This window comes from Eptatretus burgeri, chromosome 1, assembly GCF_056783735.1.
Source record: "Eptatretus burgeri isolate ZD-2024b chromosome 1, Ebu_testis_v1, whole genome shotgun sequence".
NCBI classification, from domain to species: Eukaryota; Metazoa; Chordata; class Myxini; order Myxiniformes; family Myxinidae; genus Eptatretus; species Eptatretus burgeri.
Window position 1 is genome coordinate 34,880,299 of NC_140961.1, and position 16,561 is coordinate 34,896,859.

The 16,561-nt window shown below is 43.3% G+C and overlaps 1 protein-coding gene across 1 annotated transcript in view; it reads right to left on the bottom strand.

The window, feature by feature from the left end:
- Window positions 1–1,566: 1,566 nt before the first annotated feature.
- The window catches only part of LOC147034215 (astacin-like metalloendopeptidase), a 37,790-nt gene continuing 22,795 nt past the window's right edge, over window positions 1,567–16,561 (bottom strand). The window contains exons 9-12 of the mRNA XM_085878751.1: window positions 16,365–16,485; window positions 15,452–15,590; window positions 8,800–8,884; window positions 1,567–2,559 (exon numbers count right to left, since the gene is read on the bottom strand). Coding sequence (XP_085734877.1) covers window positions 2,425–2,559; window positions 8,800–8,884; window positions 15,452–15,590; window positions 16,365–16,485 — 480 coding nt within the window. The 3' untranslated portion in view covers window positions 1,567–2,424. The remainder of the gene's footprint in view (window positions 2,560–8,799; window positions 8,885–15,451; window positions 15,591–16,364; window positions 16,486–16,561) is intronic.

Here is a 16,561-nt window from a genome sequence, read left to right on the forward strand (position 1 = left end):
TAGCTCAATAACCCTGATGGATCCCAAGGTTCAAATCCCATCTGCAACATTGTGTTGATTTGTCCTTTATCAACCAATGTTTATGTTATACATTCATGTAAAAATAACTGATGACTCCCTCATGTCCTTGTCAAAAATTAAATATTTGTTTAAACACTTCATGAGTTGTCAAATGTTTAAAACAATGGAGACGTACATACTATGCACATTCAGATGTGTTATTTTTTGTGTGTTTTCATTGTTAGTACGTTCTTAGTTCACAGTACATGTCCTGCTGTACCTGCTGATGTTGGGATAATCATGCCGTGCAGGTGTAATGGACTGTAGACCCTTTCATCGTGTTTGGATTTCTCCACGTGTGACCTTCATGAAGACCTTCCTTGGTGCCAGAGCGTGTGATCACAAGTTCCTTTATCCTGACATTACCATTTATTTCCCTGTTTTGGCCAAAAGCGGTCCAACAAGTCATACAAGGAACCAAGCTTAGCACGAACATTCGTAATAGAGTCAGACTGGCTGAGAAGATGACGTGTCGGGATAACAATGTGATTGTAACTTCTCTCTCTCTCCCCCTCATTCTCAGCACCCAAGTTGTGGTTGAAATGGGAGGAAAGAGCTTTGTGTGGATTTCTGAACCACCGTGCACATGATTGGGTAACACACCTGTTTATTTCCATCTTCATTGTAAAATGGCTCCCTCTTCACCACACCCTGTCTCGTTCATCTGGTTACAGTGACACCTCCTCCTTGTTTACTCTTTCACTTCCCTATCAAAGTCCTCGGGGTGAAAACACCAGCTGGTGCTTCAGTGCCTGAATTTCTGCCCCCATCTGGTGATCAGAGCTTATTACAAACTATAGTCCTTCACGCCAGGTCTTGCTGCAAATGTGAACCAAAAACATTGGATGGAAGAAAATCCACGGAGAGAGTTGCTTCTGCTCACAGCACATCGAGGTCGGACTGAAATAACCCGAAGAGTGATTTCACAAACAACCATGTGAGCACGACCCTGACCTCTCTTTAAGGATGAGTGACTTGCTGTCATCAATTTGTATTGGTCAGTTTTTATTTTTTTTTTAACAATAACTTATTACAACTGTTAAAAAGGGGATTTGTGTTCTTGGGGTGATGCTGGGGCTGACAGGATGGCCTAGAGGTATGCACACTTGCCTCTTAGCTCTCCAGCCTGGGTTCAATTTATAATTAGAGAAAGGTGATGCTTGTATCAGGGGAGATGTGGAATTACAAAGCTCGTTTGTGAATGAATTACATCTCTGTGCCAAGTCATGTGATCTTTTCATTGAAATTGGGATTTGAAATAACAATCACATACAATCCTTTAAAAATGGATGTCTGGTTTTCCCCTCACAAAGCACCACGTTCTGTTATAAAGGATCAAATTCTTCATCTTCAGGATGTGCTTTCACATCCAGGCTTCATCTCTTTCTGTGATTCGTTTACTTAAACTTTACATTTGTTGAAAATACCTTTGCGTCCGACTAATCCATCAAATCTGTCCCATTGTTTCTGCTCTGTTAATGTGATCATACCTGCCAAGGTCAAATCACCTGGTCAAGGCCAAAGTAGAATCGAAAGAATAACTTTTCTAAGTTTTATTTTTGTACAAAAAACCCTCCATTGAAAGATCTCACCCAAATCTACCACATTCCAAACACCATCAGGTTAATTATGGTTTTTATGATCCCAAATCAAAACCCACACCTCATGCCAAGCCATAAACAGAGTAACGTGATCATCGTGACCAGCAGGTGAGCTCAATAAGTATTGTGATCGTACCAGAGTGATTCCTCATTTACTCTTTAACAAAGTAAATATCTACAATGATGTTTCACATCAGAACACTGGACATGTTTCAAACTTAAAACGTTGTGAGGATGAAAATTCAAGGATTTCAAGTGACGGCAGTCGTGGGGTCAAAACTGTCTCACTTACTAAATCATGATGTTCAGTTTCACATAAAGAGTTGTATATACAATAAGTTTACCAATTTAGTGAAGTTTCTTCAGTAGAGTTTCTTTACTTTGTAAAAGCTCATGTTTTAAATATTCTCCTTTTGTATCTCAAGATGAAATCTTTGTTTTCACAAACCATCTGTGACAATGAGAAGAAACAAAACCTTCAGATACATTCTTGCTGTTGACGAAGTTAAGAGAACTGTTGTTGGTTTCTCATACAGCTGATGAAACTGTTATGAAGGATGAAATGGTAACAGAGAACATGGAAACAAGGAATAAAACACCATGGGAGGGAAAATGGTAAGTGGAGATACCTGTAAAAGGAATGACAAATATCTGATATAGGACACTAGTACAGCAAAGAAAGGAAGGGGAAATTACAGGAGGCGACACTAACAGAACAAATAGAAACCCGAAGAGTGAACGAGCCAATGAGGACCCAGCTAGACTAGGTGTGCAGTGATATGTAGGAGGCTTGGAAACCCGTCCCCCGAAGGCTAAAGTCGGAATGGAAATACACAAGAAGGACGGAGCCGGTTGAGGTCACAGGTTGTGGAGCCGTCCAACCACAGAACTTGCCCAGCTGGGGAGGAGAAGATAAGAGGTGGGTGAGAGGGCAGAGGTGGGGAGAAAGAAAAAATATAAACAAAATAAAGAGGATTATTAAACTTATTAAACATTACCAACTTAGTAAACAGGTATTTTTCTTCAACTTTTACACAAGAACAGTCATGAGAATTGCCAACAGCTGAGAGTGTCTGTCGAGGAGGTGAGGGAGGGCTTTTACAGAAGATCCAAGTTGGAGTGGAGGAAGTAAAGGAACAGCTAGGTAATCTAAGAGAAGATAAGGCTCCGGGTCCAGATAATATGCAACTGAGAGAGTATTGATGGAGGTGGCTGAGCAGGTAAGCAAGATGTTAACGGATATTTTCAATCGCTCATTGGAGTCAAGACAGGTACCGGAGGATTGGAGAGGAGCGAATGTAACACCATTATTGAAGAAAGGATCTAGAGAAGAATTGGGAAACTATAGACCTGTTAGTTTGACTTCAGTTGTGAGGAAGGTGTTGGAGACATTAATTAAGGACCAGATGAGGAACCATTTAAACAAATACAAACTAATTAAAGGTAGTCATCATGGGTTTACCAAATGTAGTTCCTGTTTAACAAATATTTTAGAGTTCTATGAGGCAGTGTCTGATTGGGTGGATGAGGGAAAGGCAGTGGACAGAGTATATCTAGACTTTAAGAAGGCATTTGATAAGGTGCCACATCGAAGGTTGTTAGCCAAAGTGAGGGCTTGTGGAGTGGCTGGTCAGGTCGCTAATTGGATTGCAAACTGGCTTAGTGATAGGAAGCAAAGAGTGGCTGTGAGTGGGAGGATGTCTTGCTGGGAGGATGTAAGTAGCGGGGTACCTCAGGGATCAGTACTCAGACCATTACTATTCATTTTTTACATCAATGATTTGGATAATGGAGTAAAGAGTAAGCCTTCCAAATTTGCTGATGACACAAAACTTGTAGGTAAGGTGGATACCAGAGGGGGTGGTGATCAGATTCAGGAAAGTATTGATACTTGTACAGATTGGGCAAAAGATTGGCAGATGGCATTTAACCTGAGCAAGTGGAAGGTGTTGGGGATGGGAAAGAACAATGAAAATAGAGATTACAGGATGCAAGAGATAATTTGGGAGCATGTCACACAGGAGAAGGATCTGGGGATGGTAATAGATATGGGAGGTAAGCAGGCAGCACAGTGCCAGGCAGCTATAGTTCAAGCAAATATGGTTTTAGGTTGTATTCGGAGGGGAATCATTTATAAATCAAAATAGGTGTTGACATTGTATAGGAATTTAGTGAGGGCCACATCGAGAATATTGTGTGCAGTTCTGGTCACCACAATTCCGGAAGGACATAAATGTCATAGAGAGGGTTCAGCACAGGGCTACGAGATTGATTCCGGGCCGAGCTAGACTCAGCTATGAGGAGCGGTTGAAGGAGAGACGGGGCTTTATTCACTGGAAAGGAGGCGGTTGGTTACGAGGAGATATGACAGATGTTTAAGATAATGAAAGGTAGAAATAAAATAAGTGCAGATGAATTATTCAACAGAGTAGACAGTGACAGAACCAGGGGTCATAGCCTCAGAGTAAAGAAGAGGGGAGTTAAGACGGTAGTAAGGTAGGGGACTCACTCAGAGAGTAGTGAACTCATGGACTGCTCTCCCTGGAAAGGTACTGGCAGCAGAAAATGTAGATAAGTCTAAATTAGAATTAGATCAGTACCTGGAAATTATGGAGATGGAGGGGTATGGGGATGTTGATCGGACTTTTAGGTCGTTTGAGCATTAATGCGTGATTATGTGCATGCGTACGGAGTGCTGTTGGTGGGGGTCTTGTTAAGGGGGGGTCGTGTGGTTGATGTTGTGTGTTTTTTTAACAAAGCCCATGCCCTCTCCCCTGAGGAGGGGGGAAAAAATACAAAAACTTCAAAAACCACAAAAAAACTTCACAAACTACAAAAAAAAAAAAATACAAAAACTACAAAAAAAATCAACAAAAAAAAACAAAAAAAACAACAAAAAAAATTCATTAATTAAAAACATTTATTTGCATTTTCTTCCTTGGATCTTGTGGAGATGGGTTAGTGTGGTGTTCACACAGGCATGATGGCCTGAATGGCCTCCACCTGCATTGGATTTCCTTGTTTCCTTGATACTGTGAAGTTTTAGGTGGAAATCTAAAAAATAATGATTATCTTATGACATGATGGAAGAGATGTAAAACACAGGATGAGAACCTGGAATCAGTCAGCATAATGAATGGATAAAACATGCAGAACACCGTTCACGTCATCCATATGTGTTATGTCATCATTAGGAAGTTAATGATTCGTACTGCAGGATATGGTGAAGAGGTAGCACACTTGCTTTTGAGTTATCTTGCCTTGGTTTAATTCTGGGCCCAACTATAAACTGCTGCATTCATGATTTTCAGGGAGGGAATTGCATTACAAGGTGCACCATCCTTCAGAGGGGCATTCAACTGGGTGTTCCATCTGCTAGAATTAGTTGGTGGACATTAAAGATTGTATTTGGAGGAAGAGTGAGCGAATTGTCACTGCCAACTTGGTTTTCACAATCCCCCCTGCAACCCTCCCTCATATGGCTATCAAAGATCACATGGTATCCTTTGTTAATGTAGGCCTCTGTGTTGATATCAAAACCTAATAATTTGTTTTGTGGATTGTGGATCAAATACCAGAATGGTTAACCACCTCATGAGACTTCTTTTGGATTTAACTGCTGCAAAACCTTTTGAAGCTTCACTTGGTGAATCTAAAACAGATTAGGTGAAAGTAGGTCAGGTATGGGAGCATGCGCTGGAGCAGTGTGCTGCTGCATCCACTTTCCGCCGGTACTCCAAGGGCCTCCATCTGGCCATCCCCCGGGCAGATGCCTGGCCCATCCCCATCTCCTTGAGATGCTGATCGACCTGCTGCAACCATGAGGTTGCCCGTTGGCCTCCTCCACTCATGAGACTCCCTTGCTGAGAGAATCTGGTGAGCAGGATCAGCATCAGGAAAATGAGCCACATGACCAAACAGCCACAGCTGACGCTCACGGACTATAAGGTAATAAACCTCATCTGAGTCTCTCTCAGAAACTGCTCGTTGTACACAAAGTCTGACCAGTGACAGCCAAGGATTGTCCAAAGAGACCTGATACCGAAGAAGTTAAGTCCCTCTCTCTCAGATCCCTGGTCAGAGTCCAAGTCTCACATCTGTCGAGCAAGACTAGAAGCGCCAAGGATCTGAAGACTCTGACTTTCACCCTCCTGCATAGGGGCCGAAAACGCCACACCCCATGATCCAGTGAATCCATGACTCCTCAGGCCCGACCCAGATATCTATTGACCTCTGGCTTACAAGATGCAGAAACATGAATATCACTGCCAAGGTAAGTGAATCTCTCCATGACCTCAACATCCTCACCTCAAACAGCTACAGACAAGATATCAGCATCCAAGATGTCATCAAAAACCTGGATCTTGGTTTTGACCCAGGAAACCCATAATCCCAGCGGCTCCGACTCTTCATTCAGCACCACGAGGACCCCCAAAAAGACATGCAGCATCTCCCAAAGATGACTGAATCATCTGCAAAATCAAGGTCAGAGAGCTTGACATTCCCAAACGATGCACCGCAACTTGATCTCTCCTACATCATTCCCAGAATCCAGTCCATACAAGCACTGACCAGTGTGTCAATCTCCTTTGCCACATCACCAGCTTTGGAATACCAAATGCACCGATGAGTCTGTGGGTGCTGAAACCATGAACCAGCCACCCAAAGTCAATGAACTTAGTGTGATGCTGGTTCCCATTTCTAGACCCATTGGGAACAACACATGTCCCATAATCATCCCTATCAGTGCCAGTCAATGCATTGAAATCCCCCAAGACGAGAAGAGTATCTTGCCTGGGGCACCGATGAACCACAGACTGAAGCCACAGCATAGAATGCTTCCTTCATAGTGAGGTCACTGGCCTCAGTCGGAGCATATACAGAGATCAGGGAAATGACACCCTTGGAGTGATGGATCCTCAGTCTCATAATACGCTCGTTGACTGGTGTTACCTCAATTATCATCGAGGTCAGCTTATTGGACACAGCTACAGCAATCCTTGGGTATCGTAACCGTCAGAGCGACCAGATCAGTAGTATATTTAACCACCTGTCATGATCTCGCCGCAATCTGGTCTCCGGACCTCAGAGAGTGCTGCCATACTGATGTCCAAACGCTTGAGCTCAGATGATAACAGAGACAGGTGATCACCCTCTCTTAGAGATGGGGCATTCCTAGCACCCACCCGAAGGGTCCGCCTCAGGTTAACCCGAGGAGACCGCCGACTGGTAGACGACACCTCAGAACCAACCTAACACACACCACCCGCAACCCAGGTAGGTTACCCTGTGATTTTCCTCCTATCATCAAAGAATGTGGGTCCCGAAAGCTTTTCCCGAATCCCATCATCTGGCGAGCTACCCTGCGAAGGGCCGCTGCACAGGTGGTACTCCCACGGAGTGGGTTTTCAGTTTTCCTTGCCTTTTTTGTGTGTTTTAAGGAATGACATGTTTTACTGTGACCGGACAGCAAATCCTGCCACCAACTTCCATGTCTGAGGTACCCAACTGCAGGAAGACGTCCACAGACACAGTTGGGCACCAGATATGGATAGCCATTAACTAACAAGGAGCTCCTCCACCTTCTGACAGGTTTTGTTTTTAATCCTGTTGGGTGTCCATATCCATACACCATCCTCACAAGGAAGCTTGGTGGGGGGAGACGGTTTGGTCACCAGCAACCCGACCATGAAATGAGTTAGTACAGGTTTACATGATACCTGCAGCAAGTCACAGATCTGATTTGGCCTGACCTGACAACAATATAAAAGGCGAATAAGACAATATATATATATATATATATATATATATATATATATATATATATATATTGTTACGTTTGAGGGGGGGTATGCATTCAAAGGGTAATTAGGATGTTTAATTAGGTATGCCATGCTGTTCGAGTTTACCAGGATCTCGATGTAATAAGTAGCAATTCAGTGGTGATAAGTTGTCTAGTAAATGTTCATTTCTTCAAGGGGGAAATGATAATTGTCACGTAATTAGATAGGGACACGGGATAGGGTAAGTGTGTCTGCGTAAACCCCATTTGGTATTCTCTGGAGGCTGGCTGTGACGTCACAGGACAGTGCTGCGGATGGCTCCGCCCCGTGATCACGATTGGCGGAAGGCGACGGCGGTGGGCTCGATTGGAAGTGACGAGGACCAAGGATAAAAAGGTTCTGTTCGGGGTCGAAAAGGAAGAGGAAGAAGATCGGGACAAAAAGATCGTGTTTTTTTGGTGGGGAGGCTGTTGCGTGGAGAGCGTACTTGTTGTTGTGCTGATTTGATCGTGTTCTTCATCGTGTCTTGGAGCCTTGCTGAGCCTCGTGCCTCACCTTGGTTGGCTCTGGGGTTCTGCTGACTCGGAGTACGGGGTCGAACGGCGGGCGGACCTGCCTCCCTCTCCTGCTCGCAATTTGGCGACAGAACTGGTTCCCTGGCGGCTGTGAGCGGACTTGGGCCAGGACCAGGAGGTCGACAGCACCACGGTTTCTCCTGCCCCCCCCCCCCCTGACGAGAGCAAGGCCAGCTCGTCCGACGCCGATCCAGGGACAGTTGCGTCCACATCACGGTCCAGCCTGACCACCAGAAATAGCTACGTTTTGTGTGTGTATGTGTGTGTGTGTGAACTTGGCACCTTAGAGGGTTTGAGATCTGTATATTCATTGGCATTGTCTGCGTTTTCCCCACGCCCGATCCCACACCATCCCGTCGAATCGCCCCGGATCCCTCTTCTTGCCGAGTCTTGTTATTTCTGGTTAATAATAAAACAAATAAACATCATCAACTCATTGAAAAGCGACTCGTGCCACCTTCCTCGTCCCGTTTGCGGTAGAGCGATTAGAACCGCCATGTTTGGGTTATAAATAAATAAACCGCCTCCATCGTTTCGGCTCATTCTACGTTGGTGGGACTGTTCAAGTCCCGTGGACGTCACAATATATATATATATATATATATATATATATATATATATATATATATATATATATATATATATATATATATATATATATATATATATATATATATATATATATATAGTGTCCTTTGCATATTTGAGTGAGTAGTGTAAATACAGTAATTGGAGCAGGTTTTCATGCACTGTATGTAATGTGTAGCGAGGTTTGTATACCTGCAAACTCTCGGTCGAGGTGCCGTCATAAACAGCCACATAGTCGTAAGGACAAGATGCAGTTCTGAATTCCACATTCATGGAGCTTAAGGATGGGAAACAGAAAGTGAAATTATATGATGTCTTTGATAATTAACTGTTTGAATGATGAATTTTCCATTATGCAACATGAAAATATGGTATTTTTTTCAGGAAAACTGAATAAAACGTCTGTATTGTTTATAAGGCTACCATAGGGGGCAACCACAGGAATGAACACTTAGGTTGAACAAGGAATAGAATAGGAACAAACAATACAGATTGTTAAACAATGACGTAGGCCACAATCGTGGCCAACAGTACTCAAACAGTTGATAAATCGATTTGATATCACATAGTTGATGTTACTAAAATAAAATAGATTGATGGTGAGGTTGTAATAGAGTGAAAGGGATGGGAAACGAGAGGTGGTGTTGAGAAGGAAAGAATATCCCCTGCATGGAGGAGTAGGAATATCCCTTACAGTCATTTATAAGTTGAAATCATAATGTTAAGGTATAAAATTGTGCAATGAACAAGAAAATTCACAAACTAAAAAACGGGACATTTCAGCCATATATAGGACATCCTCAGGTCAAACTGAGGGCAGGTGTAGTGTAACTTGGGACTCAGCACAGCATAACATTCCCTGATGTAGTGCAGGGTTTGATGGTGGTTGCTTGATTGTTTTTTTTTTTTTTAAAGAAAAAACTTATCTGGAAAATGAATTATGAATATTTTTTTCACAACATGCTGAACAAGGTTCTGCACATTCCAAGCTGCTGGGCCTTTCATATTACCATGGTACATTGGCTGAACATCAGTGTCGTGATAAAAGCAGTTTAATGAAATTATATTGGTCTGAACTCTTTTCAAAATGATGAACTGAAAGGGGGAAGAAATCGTCTTTATTTTGCAATCAGATATGATATTGTTGCGGATTTCGCGCCCGCCGGCGTGCGGACGGCCACGTAACTCGAATCGCGGCACGTCGCCCACCGGACGGACAATCCAGTCGTGACCCTCTCGGACTAACGCCGGGAACCAGTCACGGGTGGACCTTTCGGTCTCACCGCGATCGAGCCAATCAGCCCCCGCGTGGGATAGGGTTGCTCGCCAAATTCGACCTACCTAAGTACCCACGCGGAGGGTAGACCAGGCGATCGCACCTCGCCGCAGGTCGACTTCGGACACGGGCCACTTAAGCGACCCGTTCCGTACTATCAGAATAACCGAGCGGTGTTATCGTCGACCTCGACGGTTCGATTAATTATCGGGCGTATTCAGCCCACTACCAACCCTTTACGTGAAGCAAGATGAGGATTCAATGGGAGAAATGACGAAGCGAAGCGGGAAACAGTTCAACACAGAGCACATTTATTCGCGGCACACGGGAAACACACATATTCAATTCCACCAAAAGCACACAAAAAAAGAAAAACACAATTCCATTTACACAAAAAGCAAATGTAAAAGCGAAGACAATGCAGAGCTAATACCGACTACCGAGCACACGGCAACACTTATACAATTCTACTTCACAGACGGCGCCGACAACACATACCCAAAACCAAGGAAAGAATACCCTCAAGGATGAGGCGGGCCTGAGGCCGAGACCGGGTCGCGCTTACCCGTCTGGTGATGAGACGCGGAGCGGCGATGGCGCCTCAACTCCTCGGGCCTCGCGGACAGTGTCTGGCAGGGGGTGGGAAAGGGGCCCCCTTGGTCGCACTATCTCAGCGCGGGGGGAAACAGGAGGGGGTTGCTGATGCTCGGGGTATAGAGGATCTTTATTATCCTTGGTGTGCGTCTCCACCTCGGCCAGGTCGCGCTGTCGGCCTCCCTCGGGTGCAGCTCCCTGCACGACGCGAGCACCCCCTCATCTGGTGTCGCCGCCTTTCCACAGCTCGACCCCTCCGTTCCGACTCCAACGCACACGACGAGCAGCTCCACCGCCCGCGAAGTCTTGACCCTCTGCTTCCGACTCTCCTACTCTCCGCCTCTGGACTCTCCGACTCTCGACACGGTCCTTTTATCCCCCCGTAGCTTCGCCTTTGACCCCCTCCCTTTGACCTTTCACCTCGCTCCCCATTGGCCCGAGAAAAAGTGGGCGTGAAGGCTTTTTGATCCATAAATTTGCATATATCGATCGTCCTGGAGGCGGGGCCAAATCGCCCCTCGCTCACCGATTGGACGGCAAAAAGTGGGCGTGTGTCGTTTTTGATCCGTTTTTGAAGCACAAAATCCGTGATTTTGTACACGCTGTTCGACGCGCGCCCTGCACGAGTCCAACACCGGTACCCACAGCGGGGCAAGAACGGTGGCGATGCTACGGTTGCGAGGTGTGACGGGAAGGTCGTGGCGGTTGTGGTGAAGCGGCGTTGTGGTTGGTGGTTGATGTTGTGGTTGTGGTGGTAATCATGGCGGTTGGTCCAAAATAAAGATAGTAAAAGAAAAACGGCTATCCTGAAGAGTCGCAGCACGCATAAATGACATGTATTCCCACTAGACAACGGGTTTGGGCCTAACTACACATATACTTGCCGAGATACCTCACCTAAGGGACCTGAATGGTGGTTTGCGAATTTGGTAACCACAACAATATTTTCTCAGCACAATGACGAAGTGCAGGTATGACTAGAGAGTTCATTGAACCCATACAGTCTGGAGAAATAAGGAAATGGGTCTACAAGCAGCAAATTTGATTGCTCATGATGATGTAAAATGCTGCAATATTTTGTCCAAGAACAAAAGGGTTTTAAAAGTGCTAAGAAGGCGATTTGTGTTCTCCAGTGTTTCAATGTATGGTTTAATCGAAATTAAATAAAGATTTTAAAGGTTGTAGAAAATAAATAAATTCTAGAAGTTTACCGCCAATGATGTCCCCTACAACACTTTATTAGTCTCCTACTGGTTTCACCGGAGGGGACTCTAGGTTTGCTCTCCATCTGTCCATCCATCCATCCATCCATCCCACCTGTGGTTTTTCAGACTTTTTTCCCCCCATACCTACCCTTTAACATATGCAAGTGAAACTTGGTACATGGCTTTGTTATGATAAGTTACCAAACAAGTTCGAGTTTTAGGGAGTTTCATCAGTTTTTCACAGAGTTATGCCCTTTTTGGACTTAGAAAATATCACACTGAGAAGGGACAGGGATTGTAATGCAATTATCGTTCTTGTTTAACATGTCCAAGTACTGCTAAACTGGAGGGTTTTTAAAGTGCAAAAAAGGCAATTTGTGTTACACATTGTTTGATTGTATAATTCAATTGAAATAAAATAAAAACTTTAAAGGTTGTAGAAAAAAAAAAAACATACTGGAAGTTTACAGCCGTTGATGCAATGTCTTTTTCACCACCTTATTATTTAACATGTTACATTGGTTATTTGTACCTGATGTAAATGACATCCTTACAAACAGTAAGTTTCCTGTTTGGCATTATTACCCTCGCCGAAGGATTCAGAGAGGGTATTGCATTTGGGTCCGTTTGTTACTTGGCAAAATATTTTCTATTTTTTTTGACATGTTGATTGCCTGTTTGTGTGTGTGTGTGTGTGTGTGTTTGTGTGCGTGTGTGTTTGTTTGTTTGTCTGTCCACTCACCTCCAGCCCAAATCGCTCAACTGATCGTTCTGAAATTTTCAGAGATTAATGTCACCGACCCTGCAACAGTCCCGCATTGAAGTTTTGTAAAATTTGGTCAACCAAAAAGGTCTACATTGGCCAATTTGAGCCAGCTTTTCTAAATTCCTCAAATCCATCCGATTGACTTGAAATTCGAACAGGATTTGCATGTCAGGTCAGTGAATTCAACCACCTATTACTTTAGAGGTTATCTTAGGTCAAAAGGTCAACATAGGCCATAAGGTCAATCCAAAATAGGCCAAATTTTTTAATTGTTTCTAAAATTGTCAATTTTCATCCGATGGACTTGAAATTTGAAGACCATTTGCACATCACGTTGCTGAATTCAACCACCTATTAATTTTTAGATCAACACAGGCCAAAAGGCCAAATTGGGCCAAATTTTCTAAAATCCTCAATTTTCATTTGATTGACTTGAAATTTGAAGAAAATTTGCATATGAGGTCGCTGAACTCAACCACCTATTAATTTTGATGTCAACGTATACCAAAATGTCAGCATAGGCCAAATTTCTAAAATCCTCAATTTTAATCCAATTCACTTGAAATTTGAAGAGCATTTGCATATCAAGTCACCAAATTCAACCACCGATTAATTTTGAGGTAAACATAGGCCAGATTTCTAAAATCCTCAATTTTATTCCCATTAACTTGAAATTTGAAGAGCATTTTCATGTCAGGTCACTGAATTAAACTACCAATTAATTTTTGAGGTCAAAAGGTCAACACATGCCTGATTTCTAAAGTTGATTGATAGGACCAAAAACTAAATATATCACTATATCTCAAAAAGTTGTGGACAAGTTATGACAAAACAAGGTGTGTAAGTTGAGTAGGTGACAAGAACAAGAGGATTGGATTTTGGTTCAGATCCAGCCCATCAGTGGGATACAAAACGTAAACTGTTCCACCTGACAGAGGTTTGCACTTTACCGAGTGCCATTCTACTTTGTGGTTTGCCAAGTTGTCACTCTACGAGTGATTTTTCATTTGTTTGTCTGTGTTTATTTGGCCACACAAAACTTGTGTTTTTCTCCACAACCGCTTGTCGAATTGAGACAAAATTTTCACCGTTGGTGCGACTACTCATGTAGAATTGTTTCAATGATAATTATGACGTCATAGGTCACGTGGTGTGGCAGCCATATTGGAAAAATTAATAAACTTTGGACCTCTGTATCTCTGAAACCGCACCACGGAAAAATTTGAAACTTGGCATGCAGCAAGTACTCCTCGTGTGGAATAAGTAATTTTTTAATGTCAAAGGTGCCCTTGTTATGACATCATAATTACACATATAGAACACCACATCCAATCAGTATGAAAGTTTTTGAGGGTCATTGAGGGATAAAATGGTACATAGAAAAAAAATTCATGACATCATTGGTCACGTGATTTGGCAGCCATATTGTTAAAAAAACCTTCAAAAATCTTCTTCTCTGAAATGGGTTAAAGGCGAAACTTTACAGATATGACCGCCTATCCATGAGGAACAAAATAATCACACATATGACATCAAAGGTGACCTGGTTTGGCAGGCATATTGGATTTATCTGAAAACCTATAAAAAAAAATACAACACTCAAAAGAAGTCATCGTGAGGATCTACAATCTCTGATTGCTCTTTTTCTTGTTTTCTATTTTGTTTAAATGCCAGACAAGCAGATGGTTTAAAACAATTATCACACTTCTCTCTGTGCATGCACAATCGAGATGAATTCAGAGCCAAAGTACTGCTAAAGTGCAGTTCATTTTCCGATTCATGCTCCTATTCGTGTTCAAAATATAGCATTCAATTTAAATTAAGTTGTACCTGTGATGAATCGGGAGTGAGTGAGGTGAAATGATAACTACTGAAAAGAGCACATGCACAAATGACCATGAGCAGATACATTTGATTGCCAGAGGAGGTATGTTGAACAGAGCACCGGAAGGGAAGAGTACAATCAGCAATGAGTAAAATAAACTTAACTGTTGCAAAGAATTACATGAGTTATTCGCATACTAGCAAATACCATCCGTTGCTTCACTGACGAGAATATTAATCATGGGTGGGGGGGGGATGGAGAGAGAGATAGGAGGGAGAGTGAAGAGGTGGAGGGGAAAAAAGAGGAGGGAGGGAGGGGGGTGAGGAGGAGTGGTGGAAGGGACGCAGTGTGAGTTGAGAGGAAGGGAAGGCAGATGTGTTGTGGAACGTTAATTACGATTAATTCTGTTTCATCAAAATGATTCTGCATCGAATAACAGTGAAGAGGGAAACAAAATAATGTCTGAAATCCATTTTCCCAGACAGGTCTTCCCAAACAACACCCAGACAGGTCTCGAGACAAACACTGTCTGGAGATAAACAATGCCCGGGCACAAATTCTGTCTGGAGATAAACACCACCCGGACACGTCCGAAGACAGCGAGACATATGTGACAGAGAGACAGAGAGACAGAGAGACAGAGAGACAGAGAGACAGAGAGACAGAGAGACAGAGAGACAGAGAGACAGAGAGACAGAGAGACAGAGAGACAGAGAGACAGAGAGACAGAGAGACAGAGAGACAGAGAGACAGAGAGACAGAGAGACAGAGAGACAGAGAGACAGAGAGACAGAGAGACAGAGAGACAGAGAGACAGAGAGACAGAGAGACAGAGAGACAGAGAGACAGAGAGACAGAGAGACAGACAGACAGACAGACAGACAGACAGACAGACAGACAGACAGACAGACAGACAGACAGACAGACAGACAGACAGACAGACAGACAGACAGACAGACGTGAACCAATTGCTTAACCCTCGCTTTTTGCTTCCTGTACATGGGTAATTATAACATTTGTTTGGCCATAACTTCAGTGGTGAGCACAATATTCTTAAGCAGCAAATAATTAAGCTTATAGAGATCATTATTCTTGTTATTAAGCGATGTTAATGAGATTCTCCATATAGACCTGGATCGACATGATCTCCTAGCCTGTGGTGTTGGAGAGGCACATACTAGAATGTGAGGGAGATGCGAGTCCCAGGCTTGGTGCTGATATGGCTGTAGCAGTCCTGTCTGTTTGGGTATTTACCAGGGTAGCCGGGACTGAGTACTTCACCCTCATTACCATCCAGGCTCACATTGCACACTGATTCTGTGGAAGAGGGCAGAGGTAATGAGAGGAAATTACATCAAGTTTGGGACTCTTTATGTGCATGAACGAGATTGATGAAAAGGAAAGGAGGAGAGTTACGGTAAATGAAAGATGCATAGATCAGATGGATATGCAAAGGCATGAGATGGAATCAAAATATCTAATTTTCTTGTTTTAAAACTCCCAGAGCGAAAACATAACTTGTGCAGTTGGACCCCAACATTCGCGGGGGACACATTCCTGAAAAATGCCGCAAATGTCTAATCCGTGAATGTCAGAGCATTGTTTCAATGGGAAAAAGGGGAATAGGTTCCCAGCGGTTCGTGATTCATCACGGAAAAATCAAATAAACCCATGAAAAACAAGGAATACGTCCACGAAGAACCGTGAATATGTGATGCACAGGGCCACACATGCAGAAGCAGGTCACATTTTATGAACCGAGAATACACGGGTTCCACGCATAGCGGAACCGAGAATGTCGGGGTCTGACTGTATTTAAATGTCTTCAGGAAAAAATATCAATAAAAAGTAAGACACTTGCTGGAAACAACATAGATAATATATAATAGTTGTGCTTAGTTTCCTCCGGTACAGGATCATCATTCCTTCATGGTGGGAGAAAAGCTTTTCAACACCTCCCAAAGAATGTGTGTGCTCGGTGGGTGGTGAATGTGTGCATTATGATTAAAAGGTGACTAGTGCGAGGAAAATAGGTGTTCAGCAAGAAAGGTCGTTGTGGGAGTGGGGTAGGAGGGTAACTGTGCTATCTACCTTTAATCACAGTGGGAAGCACCATTCGCTTGGCCTGTTGTGTTTCACCAACCCTGCAGTACAGGTTGTTAATCTTCACAATATCACCTTCACTCACACCTTCCTCATTTCCCATGGTATCCTGTCCACAGGAACATGTGTACACATAATCACCATTTTATGAGATGTGATTTTCTTTGAAACAAAGCTTGATTGTG